This window comes from Bemisia tabaci, chromosome 1, assembly GCF_918797505.1.
Source record: "Bemisia tabaci chromosome 1, PGI_BMITA_v3".
NCBI lineage: Eukaryota > Metazoa > Arthropoda > Insecta > Hemiptera > Aleyrodidae > Bemisia > Bemisia tabaci.
Genome location: NC_092793.1, coordinates 59,467,316 through 59,487,455, shown reverse-complemented (window position 1 = coordinate 59,487,455; position 20,140 = coordinate 59,467,316). Strand labels below are relative to the sequence as shown.

The window sequence follows — 20,140 nt, the reverse complement described above, 5'->3', positions numbered from 1 at the left end:
TAATCTTTGATGAGAGAGGCAGCCCTTATTAGAGTACCTATAGCCCTTATCAGTCTCCTAACCAATGGGAATGAATTCTACATGACCCAAAGTTGTTGCGATTCACGGCCCCTACATGCTGCGTGGTCATCCTATAATCCGTGGATTTGGCGGGAACTTCTAACCAATCAGAGATTACTTTCTTTATCTTTACCCCTCCATTACCGTACCGTAAACAATGTGTAGACATCTGATAACAACAATGAACAAACCGCGGATGATTTTCTCTATTCCTTTTCAGTGGTGAAGGTGAATTGATTGATGATAAGCAGATGATTTAAGTACTGATTGACCGATCTCTGATGACTGACTGATAAGTTTTTGGACTTTGGCCCACCGAAATTCCATTGCACTGCGGGCGGAGTTGGAGTTCAATCGTCGACTTTGCTACTCGTTCCCGACCGCATGCCATGCCATAGCGAACTCTTCTTCAAGTGAACAGTAAACTTTCTCCAAGAATTCTTTTGCAGCAATGGTAAGGCTTCTCCAATATTTTCAGTCGGCCTCCTGTAGTGTAGGTCGGCCTCCTGTGATAGTGTGAATTGGGCTTACCTTCAGGCCAAGACCAATCCACACAGGTCAGTCATTGCGCAGCTTTTTTGAAATCCACTCCCCCGCCCGGCCCTAACTCGCAGCACTCAATGCTACATCACAATGGGTGCTCCCATATGAAATAGAGTCCCTTTATACCCAGAGTTACGACAACTCGATTATCAGCTGACTGACAGCCGGCCTTGGCTGGCCATGGAGGCCAAAACGAGTGCACCCAAACGAACGATATTGGGGGATAAGGATCAGGAATCCTGCGATGTCTGTCACACAGAAACAACAACATCAACAAATTGATCAATTAAAAAGAAAATGAGATCGGTTTGTGAATAATTTCTTAATCTATTTTCATTTTGGACCGATGGCAATAACAATTTACTCTTGATAAACCACAATTAGGTAATATTTTCATTATTCTTGTTCACATACGAGGTACCGCCATCTTGGTGCACTCGTTTCGGCCTCCATGAGCGAGAACCAATCAGAATTGGATTTTTTTTTAGGCCACTTTCAGCCCAACCCTGGCCCAACCAAAAGTGAGTTGTCGTAACTCTAGGTATAAAGGGACTCTAATATGAAATACATTGCAGGCACTCAATACTACGTCACTACCCAGTATAGTTCTAAAACTCGTCCTCGAGAATGACTGACCCGTGTGGATTGGTCTTGCTTCAGGCCTTCCTCTTGTCTACCTTTGATTTCATCCAACATAATAGAAGAAACTTTGAACGGAAATTTGCATGAAAGGTTGAATGTCACGTCACATCCAAGTTTCCATTCAACTTTTCATCAAATTGTCGTTTTCTCGTACTTATGAGGATAACACTATCCAACTTTTCTTCACGACAAGTTGCTTTCAAGAGTTAAATGAAAAGTTGATAGTGTGAATCGGGCTTATCTTCTTCAGCTTCTCCTTTAATTCATCAGGTTAAAATACTGAAACTTATAAGGGCTTTTTTATTATCCGAACCGCAGCTAGGATCGCTATGGTACTCATCACTTTTTATCCTGTTCCACTGGCGCGTTCCATGTATTCCAGTGGAATGCTTGGACCGCTCTTCTGAGGTGGGTTGAGGTTGGTTGAGGCCACGGTTAGGCCAGTTGAACCAACCTGAACCGCTATCATCTCATTCCATGCGTTCCACGGATAAAAAAAAAGCCCTTTATAGGTACCTACTTCATGGTTGTGCTCTCATTGCTTGGTAAAGTTAGCACCTGTTACCCTTTTACTATCCTTACAAATGCCGTAAAAGTTCTGGAAATAATTCCCAAGGTTAGCTTGTCTCAGTCTTGCATTGCATACGCAGTATTATTATTAAATTCTTAGTAAGTATTTACCTAGAAAATGAGAAAAAACCTCTAATTGGGTAGTAACGGGTGTTATTCTTGAAGGAGCAAAGATCTAAACTACAAAAAATTGGCAAAGACCTACCACATCTGATGAGAAATTGTAGGGGTTGATACTCGGAGTTGTGTTTACTTATCTTAACATGAATGTATGAAGTTCATGTAGGATCCTAGCTGAGATTAAATGCTGCTAACTTTTCAGGATTGATACCAATTGTTTTGCTGTCACTGAAAAGTCATCACTCTACAAGACGGAAAAATCCTAAGAAAATTATTAAAGGTATAAAACGCATATATTTCAGAAGCTTCATACTTTTCTAAATTCAAAAATCTATAATTGAAAACAACAAAATAAAATTTAATTTTGGACTCAACTTTCCCATACTACTTCCCTAATTACAGTTGATTTGTGCTAGTGTCTAAAAACAATGTATCCTCACTAACTGTATACATTTTTTCATAATTTCAGGAGGACAATCAAATTAGTGCCATACTTCTGGAAAATTTTACTTTGCTGTTTAAATTTATTAAACCAAGTAAAGAGCTTCAAACCTTGATGAAAGTAGTAAGTCTCCAATAATTCTCAGAGTCTTTTAATTGATAATGCATGACAGTTTAGCATTTAAGTAAGTACTACATACAGCATCACACACATTTTGCATAAGACAATGAGGTGTTTGTAGTTGCTTACCTTGTTGAGGTAATTAAGTCGGGCGAAGGAAGAAGAAGCAGACACTCTTTAAATAATCAAAATTAAGTATCCATTGGTTTAATTTCTTTAACAATCTCATCCCAGGAGTTATTCATCTTCTCAATGCCAAAGTTATATTTATCAAGATGGTTCTGGAGGTGTCAATATTTCCATATATCAACGGTGAAACTACCAGACCCTGTATCTTGTTTGTGGTGTTTAAAAATCTCCGCTATCTTTTTATCTTCTTTACGAAGAACACATCAATATCATGCCTTGAAATTTTCACACAGTTTTCTTTGCTTAGAGACGAAAAATCAAGGAAGTTTTCAAGAATTGATGTTAAGTAGTTTGCTATTTAAAAAATAAAGTTTGAAAGGGAGTCTGCAATGTTGCTAATGGAGATGCCTGGTCTGGTAGTTTTACTGTCGATATGTACTATTGGGACTTCATCTTTTATGTTGATCTCACGAGGAGAGAATCTCAGAAGTATAGGAACAAGGAATTTTTCATAAACTGAATTGTACTAAAAACCAAACAAATATTGAAACTGGCGCAGAATGTGGCTTACGTTAAAATCTTGCTTTTGTAGAAAGGCTGCTCTACAAGTCTTGTGGTGCTAGCTGGGTCAGGAAACAGTAACATGCCAAAACAAGTTCGAGTGTGCTTGCATTTCTTTCTGCATACTACTTTACCGTTAAAGTCTGTTCATGGTAACTTCTTCAAATCGTTAATCTTCTATTATATCTGCTCACAGGAAATGTTCGATAAACCTAACAAAATTGCCATGCTGCAAGCGTTGCACTATTTATTGCCAATTTTTAAGCCAGCCGTTTTTAAATCCAGAGAAATCCATTGGCCCCTCTACAATGCAAAGGATGAGGCAGACTTTCGCTCTGGTGCTGTTAAAGTTCTAACACAATTCAATTCGGGAAAACAACTATTCAAGATTCCAAAAACCATTAATTTCATTTTGTCATCTGCAAAAGGGGTTAAAGCAGTGGATTTCTTGTTAGGCTTAACCACAGCTGCATTGACTTTAACCCTTCAGAAAAACAGTAAAAGTAAGTAGTTGAATGAATTTCTAAAGAGTCACCAACAAAGGAACGATTCCAAACATCCTCTAGCTGGAGTATAGGTAGATTATGTTTTTTTCCCATTCATTAATCATTCATTAGTTCATAGTTCAATGGTTCATAAGGTAGTCAAACGTTTATCAATGATAGACACAAAAAATTTTATCTCTCCAAGCACTATCGAATTTGAACACCGGGAGCTAGCCCAAGTGGGTTTGGCCTCCAAACAATTGTTTTAACTATCATCTATACTATAAGCTCCAAGACCTCCTAATTTTGCGAAACTGGTGACGCTTAGTTCCAGCGTTCTACCGGGCCGATTTTCATGATTTTTGCGGCTATTGACGAACAATTGTCTCTAGATAAGCCAACTCTTTTCAGATTTTGAAAATATGGCCCAGGTTTTTTTATATTACGTGGTAAAGTTCCGAATTCTCCCATATAAACAATGTAAATTTATGTGTTTTGTCATAGTTCATTTGAGCATTCTACTGGGCCGATTTCCATGATTTTTGCGTAAATCGACAGGTAATAGGCTCTAGATGAGCCCGCTCTAATCAGATTTTGGAAAAAGGACCCATTTAAAATCACGTTATTAAAGTGAGTGAATTTACAGAGTGCTCCAGGACTGCTACCGCTATGCGCGGGAGGATGCGCAGTGGTCGAGGAGGTTGCGCAGCAGGTGTGTAGCCTGCGCATCAGCTCTACACTTATCTACACAAGATTTCCGCCGATTACCTCAAGACGAGCGGTGGCCGAGGCGTCTACGACGTCGGAAGTGTCCACATTGATAAAGGTGTGGGTTCGATCCCCGCCTCAAGAGATACTTAATAATTATCCGATTTAAACAGATCGTTGTTTTACTGTAATATTTCATCAAGCAGTCATTCCAAAACGCGTCCTTTTGACTTCAAACATTTTTTTTTTCTTTATTCATCAAAACCAAAAATTATTTCATTCTATTAAGTATACCTCATATCGAATTTTTTTAGGGGAAAAATAAAACTAATACTAATAGGAGGGTAAAAATAGAGCCGCGAAGCGGCCCATTGATGGCGCGGAGCGCCTTCGGGGGGTTGGGCCGCGTAGCGGCCAGGGGGCGTAGCCCCCTAGTATCACTATATCAACCACATCACAACACGAAATCACAGTTCATCTCTTGCTCCTCTGACAAGTGTTTATGTCGGCTAGCCGGGCACCCATGTACCAAAAGTTATCAATAGCACATCAAAATGTTGATGCAGCACTGCATAGAAGTCATAAAATTCAGTACATGGAAAGTGCTTATTAGCAGCACCAGCCCCCCATCCCTAATATGACTGTTCATACTCCATGTACACTCATCAACAACCCTACCTTGAGCTGTCTTGTATTCTTTCATAATGAACTCTAATTTTGCCACCAAGCATGTTTACACCATGTTCTCAAAAAAAAAAAAAAAAAAAAAAAAAAAAAAAAAAAAAAAAAAAAAAAAAAATTGAAAAAATGACAGGACAGGGCACTCCTTTTTTTAAAAACATCTTAGCCTTTGTGCCGTGGCTTCTATAGAAGTCAAGTTTCAGGTTGGTAAATGTAAGGCAGCTTCAGTCAGGGAACACTGAGAAAACTAGGAAATGTCAGGGAAGATTTGTTAAGTCACCCTCATTTTTTTTTCTAGGATGGACTTGACATTTTGTACATCAGGTTTTGCATGAAAACTATTTCAAGTTATACCTTTTTAATCATCAGGCATATCTGCAATTGTCAGGTAATTTTTCCAAAATGTGACAGAAAAATCAGGGAAGTTCATTTTCTTAATTCTGTGGTAACCCTTTAAATGTTATTAATTAGCTACTTTACCTCTTTGTACAGGTGCGGCAGAAATGTGTAATAACTCAAAAACCTTAGATCCTGTAGCCCAGCTAAAAATGCAGGCAGATTTTTGTCAAGTGCAAGATTCTGAGGATGCTAAATTTGAAGAATTCATTTCTCAATCAAAAATTCATGAAGAACAAACCCTTAAGAAAATTGGGGAATTAAAAGATGAAAACCGAAAGTTGGTGGAGCAGCTAAGTCAATATGTCCTTCAAAATGAATGCTTTCCTAATAGTCATAAATATTTTCTTATGGATCCGTCTAACAACGAATGCATTGAGAAGTTTTTGAAGGAACTGGGTGTTCTGGAAAATGTTAACCTGATTCAATTCCAGAAAATTCAAAATTTCAAGCAAGCCATGAACAAGCTTTCAGAGGCTCTTCAAAGCATTGATCTGTCAAAGAAAGACTCAAATGTTTTTGACAGCCCTCATGTTTACCCCAAAGAACTTGTAGATAGCATAAATCAGATGATCTATGAAGAATGGCTGGTGAGTTATTAATGATCATTTTGGCAGTTACTAATCAGTAGTTTATGTATCAGATATATTTGTATTTGTCATGGAAGAAAAGCTAGCTCATAGCACTCTAGTTTAAAATCTTTCTTGTATATGTTAGGATGTTAAAATACTAAATTGATAAAGTCCGGTCAAATACATTTTTGACAGGTAGATATTGATAAAATAAAAGAAAAGGGACCTCATTTCGTATTTTCTCTCATATTCTGAAAGGAATTGAAACCCAAAGAGACGTTCTGTGCTACACCTGAAGATCAGTAAGCCAAGTTTATACATCGGAAAAATGGCATTTCACAGACTGCCTTTGACCAATTCGTTACAAATATCAAAATGGATTTTTGTGTTTTTAAATGACAGAAAAAAAAAAATTATCTTGCCTAATGATCAGAAGCTTTTCAGTCACTAGATTAAAATCAACGTTCACAATTTCTTTCCCATACCTTGCTTTTGCATGAAATAAAATGAAAAAAGAAGATTTTTATCCATGCGTAGATCCTCATTGTAGAAGTACTTCTTACCTTTCATGTGGCACGTATGTTTTTGTTAGGTTTGAGCTAAACTGGTCTTTTTCTGGATGACAGGGTTACCAAGCCAAATGCTTTAAATTTTCTTAGGTGAAGTACAAATTCATATGTACCATGTCCAATTCTTAGATGAAATTTATATTTCAAATGCTCTTTGGCAATTTTTTCGATGTTTTAATTCTGCGATTTTGCACTAATTCACTAAAATATTACTTTGCCTACTTTTTATGTAGGTACATGAATAGAAAACTGACTAATTATTTGATAATTTTTTACTGAGCATGAATTGCGGCGCAAATGTAAATTATCAATTTGCAAGTTTTGAAAATTTTTACAAGTGTTTCTGAAGTTCTGCACTGTAGGATCAATTAAAATTTGTTTTCCTTCCGAATGAAAAAAAATTTAGAAGAAAATGGAAATTTTTAATCTAATTAAGCATTGCTAAGTCCCAACTTAGCCCTTCTTTGTCAAAAATGCACACTTACACTCTTTACTTCACTCTTGCCTATACTATTGACTTGAACTACCTCTTAATATTTCCCAACATACTTATTAAGCGACCCAACGTTCACTTGCAAAGATGGTAACTAATTTTGTTAGAGCTAAGTGTTACTACTTATTAGAACCACGGTGAGCAAAGGCAATCCAACAAGATCTTCATCTCATATTGTCAATGAATATGTTGTCCGATTCATTTCACAAGTCTCTCTGCTGCTCACGTAGTCTTTATCCTATTTTTTCTTTCTTTCAGAAAAACAAGTGGACTCCCTGCGAAAACAGACAGCTTAATTTATTTGAGTATATGAAGGAAGTTAATACTTTTTTCAAAGAACTTACAAGCTCTATTCAGCTCTCATTTGATGGAGCTGTTGGGGTCAGTTTAAAAGAAAAGTATGAGCAGTCCAAAGAAGAACTAGAAAAACTACGCTCAATGGCCAAAAATATGTCAAATTCTGAAGAAATGATAAACGAAAAAACGAGAACCCTGTCAGATAAAATCAAGGAATTAGAGGTTGAATTATTTGATGGTAAGTGCCGTAAAACATTTTGAGCTAATTATTTTCTATTACTGAAGAAGATAAACAAAATTTCCCGCAATGATGAAAGGTATAAATTAAACATTATTTGATCTACAAATGGATCAATCATGCAATGGTTGTTTGAGATCCAAAGGAACTTGTGACCCTGTTTTCAAGAGTTGGACACCCATCCTTTGGATTCAATTTGATGAGTTACTCAAGTTTATACTATGGATAGATGTGAAATTGATGTAAGAAAATGTTCTAGTGAAGTTATTAAATGGATATCCAATGAATTACTTTGATTTTTGGCAATACTCTTCAAAGAATTACCCAAAAAATTTGCTGCCTGGGTTTGCCCAGTGGTCAGCGCTTCTGACTCTGGTCAGGGTCCTGGGTTGAAATCTTGGTACTGGTAATGAAGTTTCCCGGAACTGACAACTGTACCTGCAGAAACCGATTTCACTCGGCCTTAACCTCTGAAAATTTGAAAACCTGAGTCACGAATGTGTAGCTTAAGTTGGTTCTGCCAGGTTTGCCAAGCTGTAAAGAGCAAAAGAAAGTCACAGAAGAAATCAAATCTTACAGTTGAATCAGGACGTGTGAAAACATCTTATGTCCATTTTTCAAATTTTACGTTTTTTTGAGTATATAGTGTTTTTAAAGAGTTGATAAAACCATGAAAGTGATGCAAGGATTCGTTTTGGGATAGAGGAAACCTGAAGACGAGTTTTAACGCCACTTTCAAGGTTGCAACCAACTACAAAAAGTATTATGAACTCAAAAGAACTTAAGACTGGAAAAATGGACATCAGTTGTTTTCGCATGTCCTGATTTAATTAGTAATGACTTCAAAAGTAGATTCCTTCAGTGCCTCATTGATCTGCTTAAATTCTCTAATTGATTAGTAAACTGTCCTGAAAATTCGTTGTTTACCTACTCTATTCTTTTAACTTTTACAGATAGTGATGAAGAGGCAGATCCTATTTTTAAAAATCTATTAAATGACTCACCTCAGATAAGGATGCCATCTCTTGATAAAGAAGTTGAGAATATAAAATATGAATTTCTCATCGATTCTCCTGCCATTAAAAGTAAGTCAATATTAGAACCTGTGTAAGATAAGTTTGGTGTACTTTGGTTAACTTTTGGTTTGCAAGAGTCTGCATTGCCGTTGCCTAATAGCGATCAAGGATTGACCGCGGGCGACTCAGTAATTCAATCTATTCTGTTCAATGGTGAAGAGTAAATAGCTGCGAACTTATCTGGCAAAAGTTCTAATTAGTTTTGTTCATTTCCCAGTTGTACATTAGCGTTCTGTAGCTGTATCTAATGGTACAAGTGAAAATCACTTATCGCAATGTGCATTGTCGTCTCTTGTCTCATTCTGTTTCAAAAAAATCACTCACTAACATCACTCTAAATTAAAGTAAAATGATCCCGCTCAGTCATTTTTTAATCAGCACTTCTTCACCTTAAATGAAGTGTCAACCCTAGGTATCATTTTAACGGAGATGTATAGGAGGGTCTGTGACACCTTTAATGGATCATCTTTGCTGAAATTGTTTCCATCAGCATTTGAGAAACCTCATAAATTTTTCCAGATGCTTTGATCCAGGAGAGAAACCAGATATTACTCCAATTTTAGTGTACTCCCATGGCTTGCATTCAGCCACATGCGGTCTGATTTTCTCTCAAAATAGCCTCTTCAACTTTGTATATCCTAACAAAGATCTTTCTGGCCGAGATTATTAAAATAAATCTATTCTTGTTGACATATTGAATAATCCTCATAGTTTCTTCTGTGAAGAAATTCAGTCAAGTTCTTTTTTGCAAGAAAATATATCTGCGGCTAAGAGCCAAAGGATGGATTGAACACAATTCAGAATTGAATCAGTGAGGATGAAAACATACCAACTCAGAAAAATGTAAATGTTCAAGAGACACAAAAACTGTGCAGTAGGTGAAAAAGTTGGTCTAAGAAAAAGCTTTTTTAAGTCAAAGGACAATTACTTTGGGACGGCGCAAAGGCCCAGGTTAACATATATGTGCCATCCTCAATGGCTTTTATGAAAACTGGACATCTTTAATGAAATTTGGGCATTTTTAAGTTTTCAAGTTTGTATGTTTTCATTCTCATGGATTCAGTTATCTTAAGTATTATTCTGTTCAATATATTTTTCATTATCAGTGAAATCTAATCACTTGTCATTGAGATTTCTTTTGTTCATTTCAGAATTTGCCTCTAAACTACTTCATCAATTGAAAACTCAGAAAACAGCTGGTGTTGCCACACCCTGTCACAACGGTAATTATTTTCTACTATGTATTCCTCCTCTTTTTCTCTAACCGAAGTCTTTTTCCAATGGTAAGGTAATAGCCTTGCTCATATAAAGTTGCAACCCAATGGACCTCCAGACAAGGTACGAATTTTAGCATCTGATATATGAACTCTTAAACTACTACTCAAAATTTCACACAGTACATGATCTGCGCATCAGAAATTACTGAAATTAACTCCTAACCGAAATATTAAGGTTTTTTTCAGCACTGGTCACAAAAAATTTGAATGTTCTGCTCTTATGAAAAACCGGAATCTACTTCATTCAAGTCGTGCACCACAACAGGTTTGTCAGTCTTCTCAATTAGCATTGCTCGTTCCATACCTTGCGTTCTCCAAAGTGTACTCATGTTGCAATAGCTGAGCAGAAGTACTGATATCCAAGTTGCCATATTTTCATATTGCAAGGACTTTCAAAGTAATATTCAGTGCACCATTTAACTCGAGTAAATTATGGTATTTTTTTATGAGCGGAAAGTTTGAATGTATGCTTCAAAAAACGTTGATACTTTTGATCGGAGTTACTTTCAATACTTTATGTTGAACAAATCGTGATCTATGTGCAATTTTAATGAGAAAATATGTGTCATAATGTTTGAATTCACATCTTGTCCCATGGTCCATTGTCATTGCTTTTTAATTTGACCTGTTCCTTTAAACAGAGCTCGGTTCGTATGAGTTAACTTACATGAAAATGTGCCTTGTTAAAAGCTCATGTGCTATTTCCTCAGAGCCATAAAGTAGGATGTATGTATGCACTATTGTTTGAGTCCAAAATGAAAACAATCTGTCAAGCTTTTCAAAAATGTAATCAATTTTCGCTTTTCAGGGGCTTGAATGGTCCCAGTAACTTTTGGACAGTTTCTTTTCAAAGGATAAAATACTATATGCATACCAATTTGTATGTACTTTCCGATGAAAAAAGCCCCAGGTACAGATGCTCAAAATAGCCTAATAAAATTGAACTCAGTCCTGGAAGTTTCTTTCTATAGTCAGGTGGAGACCAGCCCTGCCAAAGGCGTGGACTAAGGTCTTTATTGAGGAGTACAATGGGGGCATCTAATAAGAGATTGAATGCCTAAGTGGGCGGCATGTATACGTATGATCTGTGAAAGGTTGTTAGTGGATGGCAGCAATGGCGCGTACTCCATATTCACATCACCAAGACTACATTTTGAGCAGAGTCCCTTTATACCCAGAGTTAAGACATCTCGATTATCAGCTGGCCTCGGCTAGCCATGGTGTCACAAAAGTGTGCACCCAAACGGAATAGGAATCCTGCAATGTCTGTCATCCAAAAACAACACCATCAACAAAACCGATCATAACTTAACCAAAGAAGTTGCACTAAAATAAAATGAGATTGATTTGTGAATTATTTTTTAATCTATTTTCATTTCGGTGCGATGAAAATAACAATTTTATTCTTGATAAATCACAATTAGGTTATTTTTCCATTCTTTCTGTTTACATTCAAGCCACTGACATCTTGGTGCACTCTTGAGCAATAACCAATCAGAATTGGATTTTTTTTTACGCCACTTTCAGCCCGACCTTAATTGAGATGTCTTAACTCTGGGTATAATGGGACTCTACATTTTGAGGGGCACAATGGCACATACACCAGGAAATTATTTTTATGGCCTTTGGTTGTCTGCCACCACTGCCATGGTAACCCTCCAGCTACCATGTATATACGCCGGCTTTCTGGTGGTTGCAAGAGAAAATCGTCCCTACAGTGATGAAAAAATAAAATTTCGGGTCATTACGGTTTGGAAATTGCAGCTCCAGGAACATAGCTTTGAAATGAAACTATCGAAAATTTTAATCTGCTATGCGCAAGGCTCCATGCCTTCTGTTGGCACAAAATTTAACCTATTCTCAGGTATACTGCCATGCTAAGGAAGAACGCTATATGAACATTCGAGAGTTGTCAAATTTCCCCGGATAAAATATTTATTTTTGAGGAAAGTTAAGCATATTTTTCCTTAACATTTTCAGATGTTTCGGATGAAATTGCGGACAAAATTGTCTGAAAAATTAGTAGAAAAATATTAGCAACTTTCCCAATAAATTTTATTTAATTGAAGCAAATTTGGCAATGCCTGAAGGTTCATACGGCGTTCTTCCTGAGCACAGCAGTTTAGTAGAGAGCATTTTCCACAGAAAACTCTAATTCTGATTTCTCAACTCAGTGGGGAAAGATCTCTATACCTACTCGGAATTTGTCTTTGGGCATGGTAGATTCTATTCCTGTTGACAGTCATGTATGCTGTTTGATGATATTTTGTCCTTAATTTTAAAAATGATTCCTTCATTTTTTTTCAGGACCTGCTACTACCAAGAAAATGTTCACTCCAGGAAACTTCCCTACCACCCCTGTGTCAGAAGAAGCATCAATTTGCTCTGAGGAAGCAGCAGCGGTTCGAAGCCACTCATCTGCGCTCAATTCAAACCCTAAACCTATTTTTTGTGAGGATTCAAAGTCAGATGACTGGTCACCTAGAGGGGTTTTCAGACTGAATAGGAGTATTGCGGATGACATAGACAAAGAGGTCAAGCGACTATCAGAGCATTATGCTCCCCCAACTCCTGTAGGTCGCCGACAGTCCTTTTTAACCTTGATCGAGAGATACAAAAGAATAAAAGAATTGAACGAACCTCTAAACCCACCTTCATAAATAATTTATTTCTCAAAATTACTATTGATAAAAAATTAGGTGTCCGCGAAGATTCGCATCTTGCGAAACGAAGCGCTAGGTCGGAAGAAGCGAAGAGAAGATCTCGCGGTAATTAAAATTTAATAGGGGGCAAAATTAAATAAATGTATCCTTCACGTATTTCTCGGTGTTCAATGAAATTTACCACTGCCGCACGCTCGCTGATTGTGAGTCGCAACGCCACGAAATTCCGCGGGTTGCATTCATCATATTTGAAGGGATTGTTTTGTCCGCTTCGGTTCGCAGTTGCTTCGCTTTGAAAAACGCCGCTTCACGGACCCCTATAAAAAACCCTCAGGTTGATAATTTGTGATATTTACCCCCAATTTGTGATAGAGAACAAGGAAAGAGAGATCTCTTTTATAAAGGATTCGCTAACTGCACTATTATTATCAATGATTTTATGTAACATTTTGTCAATCTTGGAATTACCTTCTACCTGGATTATTATATTATCATTAGGAACACATTTTCATATTGTTGAATATAATATTTTTACACACTCTGAAAAAAAAATTTTTCTCAGAAAAAAGAAATAATTATTAGATATGTTACAACATTATAATCTGTGATAACCTGTGTACCTACAATGTAGATTTCCTGTCACATTAAAATTTTTTGAAGGATAATTAGGTACGCACTGTATAATTGTCATTACAACAAATATTCATTGATTTTTCTTTGCCTTTCGAAGAATATTTTTGTATCATCCATACAATTTTCTTCCAAAAATATTTCAATTTTTTTTGATAATCTATCGGTAAAATAAAGAAGTAGCGGAAATTCGAAAGCATCACAATGCAGGAACTTATTTTTCCAGTTTCATCATCAATGTACCAAATTTTAAAAACAATTATAAGTATGTGAATTTGAAAGAAGTAATAATAATACTAATAATCATAATAATTGTTTAATTATTCTTTCTTTTATTCAAGCAAGTTAGTGTGTATTAATGACTTTGGCCTGTGGCCTGTCAGTAATACTTATAGCGGAAGTGTTCCCTCTTCCAAGTAAAAAAAAAATAAATCAACACCTACAAGAGCTGAAACTCCCGGTTCACTTCCTCCTCACCATGCAGAAGTCAGTTATTCTCAGCACCTGCAATATAGTTAGGAGTTTCCTTAACAGTCAATGGAATAGTCCTCTGTCTTTTATCACTCTTAATTCTCTTTTCGTTTTTTAAATCTTCTATTCTTAAAACTGTTAATGGTTAGGGCATGGAAAGGACCCAAAGACTCTAATCCTTGACTCGTTTTGGGTCCTTAATACCAGGAGAAATCCTGTGAGATAAAATAAAAAATAACAATAGACTCTCTGCATGGCCGCTACGTCAACCTGGTGCAGCAAGAGCATGTAAATCAGGCTGAGTCATATCTATGGCTCACGAAGGGACAGCTTTACCCAGAGACATATGGGTTCGCATTTGCCAACTAGGATCAGGTAATTGGTGGGAGGAACTATAGGAGGTATGTCTTGAAGGAAAACACAGGGAGCGACAAGTGTAGAAGATGTTATGCGGCCTCTGAAACAATAGATCATATTGCTTCTGCCTGTACTTAGCTTGGGGCGAAAGAATATACGGAGCGTTATGACAACATGGGAAAGATATTTCATCAAGCTTTGGCAAGAAATTGCGATCTGTTGGAAAATCTGGAACCTTATTATCATTATAATCCGCTAACTGTACTTGAGAATCAACGATATTGCCTTAATTGGAACAATCCGGTCCTAACTGATAGGATGGTTATAGCTAATAGACCTAACGTCATCTAGATTGATAAGCAAGCGCGTGTTGTGCAGCTCTTAGATTTCAGCATCCCTAACGGACACAATTTGTTGTTTAAGTATGAAGAAAAAATATCAAAATACATGCCTCTCTGTGGAAATTAAGAGAATTCAGGACATGGACAGTGTCCATATCAGACCTCTCATCATTTCCGTCACAGGAAGCCAGACCAGAGAGCCAAATTAAACAGCTAAAGGAGTTGAAACCCCCAGATCACCATCTCCATACATTGCAGAAGTTAGTTTTTCTTAGCACCTGCGATATAGTTAGTTTCCTTCACATGGTATAGTCATTTCTCTTTTCGATTTCTTAGTTTTCTATTCTTAAAAACATTAATGGTTAGAGCATGAAAAGGACACAAGACTTTAGTCCTCTACTCAGTTTGGGTTATTTATGCCAGGAAAAATCCTGCGAGATGAAAATATATATATATTAATAATAAAAAAGGACACAACATTTGTTGTCTTTGAAAACTTATAATTACAAAATTTACAAACTTAACAAAAGTGGTTGCATTTCAAAAATATACAAATATGTGAGACCAATAGACTACTCTTTTTTGGATTTGACTTCATCTTTATGATGCAAAAAAACAATGCTAAAGAGGAACACACCGACCATCATGGAAAATGCTGATGTGTAATAGGGGTAGGCACTTGGAATGAAGCGCTCATATTGTGTATGTTCTAAGGGACGGACAGAGACAAGTGTTGAATTGTGAATGAAAGTGTAGCCCACCCGAACATAGTTCACCTTGAATTGGAAAACTCCATAAATGTCAGGTATCTTGAAAACAACTTCGTACTTTCCGTCCGATTTGAGAGGCAGAGATGTCCTGATGAAGGGATCAATGCGGACAAACTCCAGCTGAACATCTTTGGCATTGTGCGGCACCCATTTGTCTCCACTTTTCCTCTCTAACTCCAAAGTGAATACCTGGGTCCGTAATAAAAAAATGGTTAGTGAGGCAAACAATGGAGATAAGATATAATGAAAACTATGAAGGAAGTAACAGGTTAAAACAACCCTGAAACCACATGATGTGGTGATTTACAAAGCAAATCACTGTACAAAAAACTAGTAGAAAAAGGAGTGATGTAGATAAAAAAAGAGATGTATACGTAGTATTTTTACAGAAAAAATACATGAAAAGTACGAATTACCTCTCTTTATCTCTTAGATCTCAGACTTTTTCGTGTAAAACTCTCAAACTAGTAAAAAATACAGCTGTTTTATTTTTCCTCAGAGTTATTCTGAAGGTGTGCTACTAGGGAAGATAATATTTGTTTCATGATGTATTACAACATAATATAACTAAAGATACATCATTATTTCAATGAGCCCTCTACCTACCTTTTCCCTACTGTCAAAAAATAACTATCAGCAGAGAGCATTGAAAGTTTGAAACCCAAGTCAATAGGAAAAACCTGACAGTGTAAAAAGAAGTTGGGTATATGCCTTTTGAGAGTGCCAGCACCTGTAGTTTGTACATTAGTCACTCCAACAATTTGGCAATTAGACAAACTATGAATGCAAGCAAACTTACTGGTCATTTTTTGCTCATGCCACCAACTTCTGTTTACTTAAGTTCTCCCCCATGCACAGCGATAGGTCTTCATTACTCTGTAGTTTGTAGCCATAGAATATACAATGAATATATTCAATTTTGCTCCTCTTCTTTTGAAAAATCTTCTTATGAAGGAATCTCCATTTCACTGCTTCTTTAAAGTGCAATATTGTATGCGTGCAGTTAAAATGCTTCTTCGATCAAGTTAGAAGTTTTCATGATCAACACTCAAGCAGTTGAAGGTATTAATCTCCTGTCATTTTACAAAAAAAAAAAAAAAAAAAAAAAAAGTAAAATAAAATCGAGAAACTCCTGAAAAAAAAACTCCTATGAAACAAAAAATAATTACCGCTGTGTCCATGATAGTATAGGCTGGCGGAGGAGCAGTCTCCCCCAATTTATGATGAGAGACTGACTTGACTCGCAGAACACCGGACTCAGCGAAGACCCATTTGCTTATCGCTTCAGCAACTTGAGCATTTCCAGATACCTCATGGCGCTGCTTGCTTTGAGCTTTCTGAACGGGTGAAGTGAATGCTTCATCAGAGAAGAAATATAGAGATCCAGAGAAGACAACTCTAGCATTGTTTCTTGCTTGCAAGGCAGCAATCAATAAAGTATTCTTTCCAATAGCATGAGGATACTGTAAAAAATAAGAAGACAAATGTAGCTAAAATTTGTGTAATTTTGTATCATAGGAGAAATCTCGGAAAATTGAGATGACAATTCAACAGTACCGCAAGACACAAGGTGCGGCGGGATAAAAAAAATTACAGAAACTGATAGATAGTGACCAGCCCGAGAACTAGAAAAGCCGAAAGAGTAATTAAAAAAGGACTTTTGCTCAATCAAAAACACATAGTCGAACCAAAAAAAGTTAGTTTTCACTTCGCTTCCTCTCTGTCTACATTTTTCTTTTTTCATGCATTGACTTTTCCAGTGCCAAAATTTGCCCATCGCCAAAATTTGCCCATCGCCAAAATTTGCCGCTATGGGCATGCACCCCAGTGCCCTAGAGGTAAATCCGACCCTGGGGAAAAAAGCTCTTCAAGTTTTCAAAAAATTGCTTCTTTTACAAGGTCTTTATGATACAAATTTCATCCTTAGCTAAAATTGGTGTATACTAAAGCTGATAAAAATTCCATGTTACTTACGTCTTTGATAGGCTGGGAGGGATTGTGACAATATGCAGTGCTTTCAGCAGTGAGAAGATGGAGAATCAAAGGGTTCTCAGAGTCAGCAATTAAGCCAGTACCTTCGTACAGAAGTGGAGGAATATCACGAGATCCAATGATTACAGGAGAGTCAATTAAGTTCTTAGGATCAGCAACAATCAAAGAATGCTAAAAAAGGAAAGACAAGGAGAAATAAATATATCATCTTTGATGTAAGCGTTAGGATGTTGGGATGGCATCTTACCATTGGAGAATCATACATGCTAAATTCTTCGGTAGTTTCAATCTCTTAAAGAAATCACTTAAAGGAATGGTCAAATGAAAAATGAATTAAAAATTTCAAGACAGTCCTTGAATGATTGCTTTTACAAATCTGCAGAAATAAATTCATTATTTGCTATCTGAATGAGCATAATCCAAGAATGTAATGAGTTTCAATCTCTTAAAGAAATTATTTAAAGGAATGGTCAAATGAAAAATGTATTAAAAATTTCAAGACAGTCCTTGAATGAATGCTTTTACAAATCCACAGACATAAATTCATTAATTGCCATCTGAATAATGAGCATAATCCAAGAATGCAATAACTATTGGTAAACATACGTCTAAAAAACAGGAGATACTTTTGAGATTTGTAACAGTGTAGGTAGCATAATAATTTTTTACAAGTCTGCAAGAACAACTGAATGTTAAGATGACATGGAGGATGGAACCAACTTCTGCTAGTATTTAATTTGATTGAGTGTCTGACCTGTGGATCAAACTTCAAATTTGATCTAGGCCCTTGATGAAGACCAGGATTTCTCTTAAATTTTTTTTTTGTCAGAGCATATTTTACGTCAACCCTGAGGAGTCCAACTGAATGGTTCTCGACTTAAAAAAGGCTACATAACTGCATTGAGCAAAGCTGAGGGAAATTACTTCAGCTAGCCATATATACAGATTGGGAAAATGTGTTAAAAAACTGGGCCTGTCATCTTACCCTTCCGGAATCTTGAATGTCATAATTAAGATGGTCTATCACAGCGGAGCCTTCTTCATCAATTTCAAATCCACATTCAGAGGCTAGTTCTCTTAGAAGATCACCAGTTGATGAGCTGCCGGCCACCAACACATTGCCTAGCATTGAAAAAACAAAACAATTAATGCAGGAAAAATATCTATAAAAATTTCTCATTTAAGTATAGAGAAAATCACAATCATTTTAAAAAATTGGTTACTTTTCAAATCTTGGTAAATGCACAATTGGATAGTAAACTTATTTTTCACTGATAATATCTGGATGACTTTTAAATTTTCCTTCACTACCAAGAAATGTCATAGAGTACATAGAGTCGTAATGTAAATGGGAGAGCTGGCGCCATGTTCTGCTCGACGAATTCCGAGCCTGGTGTGCGCCGAGTTCGGGTCGCTTTTTCGATACATTTTCGATCCAAAATGGCGGTGTGGAATACGTGGTAATTCCTATCTCCTTTGTTGTTGTTGTTGTTGTTGTTGTCATCGGATGGCCGGGTACCCGTGTATCGCAAACAATCGATTATGTAGCGAAAAAGTGACCCGGCGTCACACAGGAGTCTCGGAATTCGGGACATGGAAAATGCTTAAAAGTGGCGCCAGCTCTCCCAATTACATTACGACTCTATGTACTCTATGAGAAATGTCTCCACAAATGTGTGCCTGATTTATTATTGCATAAAATGTTCCATGCTTCACTAAACTCATGGAATTGACATAAATATAAAATGGAACTTGAGAGAAAGGAAAAAACAAGAACTTACTTACCTCCATTATCAATAAATTCTGTGATTGTTTCAACACTCAATAATCCACCAAATTCTTCAACTGTAGGAGAGAATATGATGAGATTTTGATACAAAAACTCTCCATATTTTGACAAGACTAAATTTTGATCATCAGCAGATTTGAATGTCAATGAATATCCTCTGTCTAACAAAAGAAAAAAAACAAAAAAACTTCAATTATTTTGATGATGGTTTGATAAACAGGAATAACTGGCAAATCAGATGTTCTTAAAAGTAAGTAATAAGTAATTAGCTTGTACTGAAGTATTTTATAATGAGAAATGATCGAGAGCGCCAGAGCTGCTAGTAGATCTTGGCCTCAAAAATTTTCGGAAACGCCCTGGATTTTTGCAAAAAGATCAACAAAGCGCACTGATTTAAGATTAGTCTGGTCTTTTCCTTGATTTGCAATTTTCGTTCAGTTATTGGTATTAATTGTTTAGTTTCAGTATGTAGTATTGCATTGTTGTTGTAACATAGAAAACGTTCTCTGGCAGCATGTTTTCCCTTCAGGCCCCTATGACTTGTTTTACATTTTATCATATGGAATCTTGGCTGAAATTATTACTAGAAATCCAGGTAAAGTTTCCTCCTTGAAAAAAGTACTATATAAGGAGAAACTGAAAAGGTGTTAATTGACTTGCATCTCTACTGCAACGAAAGCGAGAAGTTTGTACCCTGAAAACTCCTCTGTAGGCATGTAGTAAGATCCAATATTCTTGTTTGATTTACAAAAGAGATGGATTAGGGGCAAGAAGCGAAAAAACAATAGGATTTGACTTTACCTCAGCTTAGAAAGCATTTATTTACTCTGGAGATATTACCGGCGAAAAAATTGCAAAATCTATGTCCACTTACCTTTGAGAGACTTGAAGAATATTGAGTGAGTTTCTCGGATTGAAAGAGTATCCAGCAAGACAAGAGTCTTACTGTTGTTGGCTTGAGCAGAGCATGATGAAGAAATGTGAATACTAATAATAAAACTGATAATTAGAATAAAATTTGAGGCCATTTTCGGCATTTTTATCACACACAAATGACACAATTGATATCAGCAGACTCGTCACTCTGCTTCTGCTCGCGTGGAGGTTATGGTTGTTGTTGATAGTGGAGCGGCTGTAAACTACTTCTG

At 36.6% G+C, this 20,140-nt stretch overlaps 2 protein-coding genes across 3 annotated transcripts; one reads left to right on the top strand and one right to left on the bottom strand.

Annotated features, from left to right (window-relative positions):
• The first annotated feature begins 246 nt into the window (after nucleotides 1-246).
• On the top strand, nucleotides 247-13,307 carry dgt6 (dim gamma-tubulin 6). 2 transcript variants are annotated; one of them, XM_019050971.2, is made up of 8 exons: nucleotides 247-514; nucleotides 2,405-2,500; nucleotides 3,384-3,690; nucleotides 5,554-6,047; nucleotides 7,350-7,626; nucleotides 8,580-8,711; nucleotides 9,854-9,939; nucleotides 12,287-12,629. In XM_019050971.2, exons 1-8 carry the CDS (start codon nucleotides 512-514, stop codon nucleotides 12,479-12,481), a joined length of 1,590 nt encoding a protein of 529 aa, XP_018906516.2. In that variant the 5' UTR covers nucleotides 247-511; the 3' UTR covers nucleotides 12,482-12,629. The 2 variants fall into 2 exon arrangements, with proteins under 2 accessions (XP_018906516.2, XP_018906515.2); XM_019050970.2 differs by having other exon boundaries at nucleotides 249-514; nucleotides 9,854-9,925; nucleotides 12,287-13,307.
• A 1,613-nt stretch (nucleotides 13,308-14,920) lies between these two features.
• LOC109036627 (dolichyl-diphosphooligosaccharide--protein glycosyltransferase 48 kDa subunit) lies at nucleotides 14,921-20,100 on the bottom strand. Its single transcript, XM_019050972.2, has 6 exons — nucleotides 19,867-20,100; nucleotides 18,989-19,153; nucleotides 18,189-18,325; nucleotides 17,186-17,374; nucleotides 16,381-16,674; nucleotides 14,921-15,400 (listed from the first exon to the last, which is right to left on the bottom strand). Exons 1-6 carry the CDS (start codon nucleotides 20,027-20,029, stop codon nucleotides 15,014-15,016), a joined length of 1,335 nt encoding a protein of 444 aa, XP_018906517.2. The 5' UTR covers nucleotides 20,030-20,100; the 3' UTR covers nucleotides 14,921-15,013.
• Nucleotides 20,101-20,140: the final 40 nt, after the last annotated feature.